This window comes from Seriola lalandi, unplaced genomic scaffold, assembly GCF_002814215.2.
Source record: "Seriola lalandi dorsalis isolate HSWRI2012SDOR001 ecotype SW California unplaced genomic scaffold, Sedor1 jcf7180002034905, whole genome shotgun sequence".
Classification (NCBI taxonomy): Eukaryota; Metazoa; Chordata; class Actinopteri; order Carangiformes; family Carangidae; genus Seriola; species Seriola lalandi.
In genome coordinates, this window is record NW_019505481.1 from 1 (window position 1) to 1,483 (window position 1,483).

General features: G+C 66.6%; 1 protein-coding gene across 1 annotated transcript; it reads right to left on the reverse strand.

The window, feature by feature from the left end:
- Positions 1–315: 315 nt before the first annotated feature.
- Positions 316–1,449, reverse strand: LOC111647261 (fructose-bisphosphate aldolase 1-like). The gene has a single exon (XM_023396871.1). The coding sequence runs from the start codon at positions 1,447–1,449 to the stop codon at positions 316–318; it is 1,134 nt and encodes a 377-aa protein (XP_023252639.1).
- Positions 1,450–1,483: the final 34 nt, after the last annotated feature.

Consider the following 1,483-nt stretch of genomic DNA (forward strand, 5'->3'; position numbering starts at 1 on the left):
ATCATCGGTACAAAAAGGCGGCCGTGGTATACGAAAGAGGGCGTCTCAACCCAGCCTCGAACACATGCTCGAACATCACGCGCGCCACGCGGCAACGTAAACGTCGCGTGGGCGGCTTCCGGTGGGAGAGCAGGCCCCGGGCTCGCCTCACAACACATCGCACAGGGGCACAATGAACACACCCAGCGTCGGAGGCGGCGCCTCAGGGACATCCCAGCCCTCCGCGACTCCCTCGTCGCCGCGCACGCTCACCGCCCGCAGGGCCGGGCGAAGGGCGGCCGGCGGCAGAGGCGGGGGCGGCAGAGGCGGGGCGACTCAGTAAGCCCCGCCCTGCATCTCAACGTTGCCCTTGGCGCCGATCGACGGGCAGCTGCCGGCCACGTAGGCGCCCTTGCACGCCTCCGAGTTCGCCTTTGAGCGGCTGGTGAGCGCCGCCTGCGCCGCGGCGTCGTTCTCCTTCTTTCCCATCCAGGTCACGATGCACGTCTTTTGGAGCGCCTTTCCGTAGGAGAAGGAGAGGGACCAGGGGAGGGTGGGGAAGAGCTTGTTCATCGTGTTGAGGTTGAGGGTGGCCGTCTCCTCGTTGTCCTCGTCGAGCGTCGTCTCACCGGAGAGGAAGAAGATGCCCGGCATGGCCGACGGCACAGTCCGCTTGAGCACGGTCACAGTCAGCGTGGCGATCTCCTCCGCCGTCGCGCGGGGGCCCTCGAGGCCGTTCTTGACCATGTTCGGCTTGAGGACCGCGCCCTCGAGGTAGACGCCGTGGAGCTTGAGCGCGGCGAACTGCGCGACGAGCACCTTCTCGGTGGCGTCGGCGCACGCCTCGATGCCGTGCTTGCCGTTTGGCACGATCTCAGGCTCGACAATCGGCACGAGGCCGTTGCGCTGGCAGATGGTGGCGTACTGGGCCAGGTTGTGCGACGAGAGCGTGATGGCGAGCTCAGAGGGAAGGCCGTTGGCGGGGTCGATCTGCAGCACGTTGCGCCACTTTGCGAAGCGCGCGCCCTGCGCATACGCCTCGGCGCAGCGCTTGTCCAGGTCGTCGATGCCCTTGTCCCACGTCTCTGGGTGGCCGAGAGGGCCGACGGCGGTGCCGGGGATCCCGCTCTTGTCGTAGCCCTTGTCGAGCTTGATGCCGGGAATCATGCCGTTGCCGGTGATGAGGTCGACCATCTTCTTGCCGTCGGCGTCGCTCTGGAAGAGGGTCTCCCAGTGCAGGATCACGCCCGAGATGTACGTCGAGAGGCCCGGCGTCTTGTACAGCATCGAGCGGTAGGCAGCCCTGTTCTCGGCCGTGTCCGGAATCTTCTTCGCATCGACATGCCCTGCGCGCAGCCACGGGCCGGCAGACTCGTCGCTGGCGAGGAAGCCCTTGCCGGGTGCGGACATGGCGTCGGCAGTGGCCTTCAGGGCCGCCTTTTGCGCGTCGGTGAGCCAGGATGCTGCCATGGATGCGCTGGTTTACACGTCGTAAAGAGATGCG

Coding starts and splice junctions, on each gene's coding strand:
- LOC111647261 (XM_023396871.1), bottom strand. CDS start 1,449: ATGGCAGCATCCTGGCTCACCGACGCGCAAAAGGCGGCCCTGAAGGCC.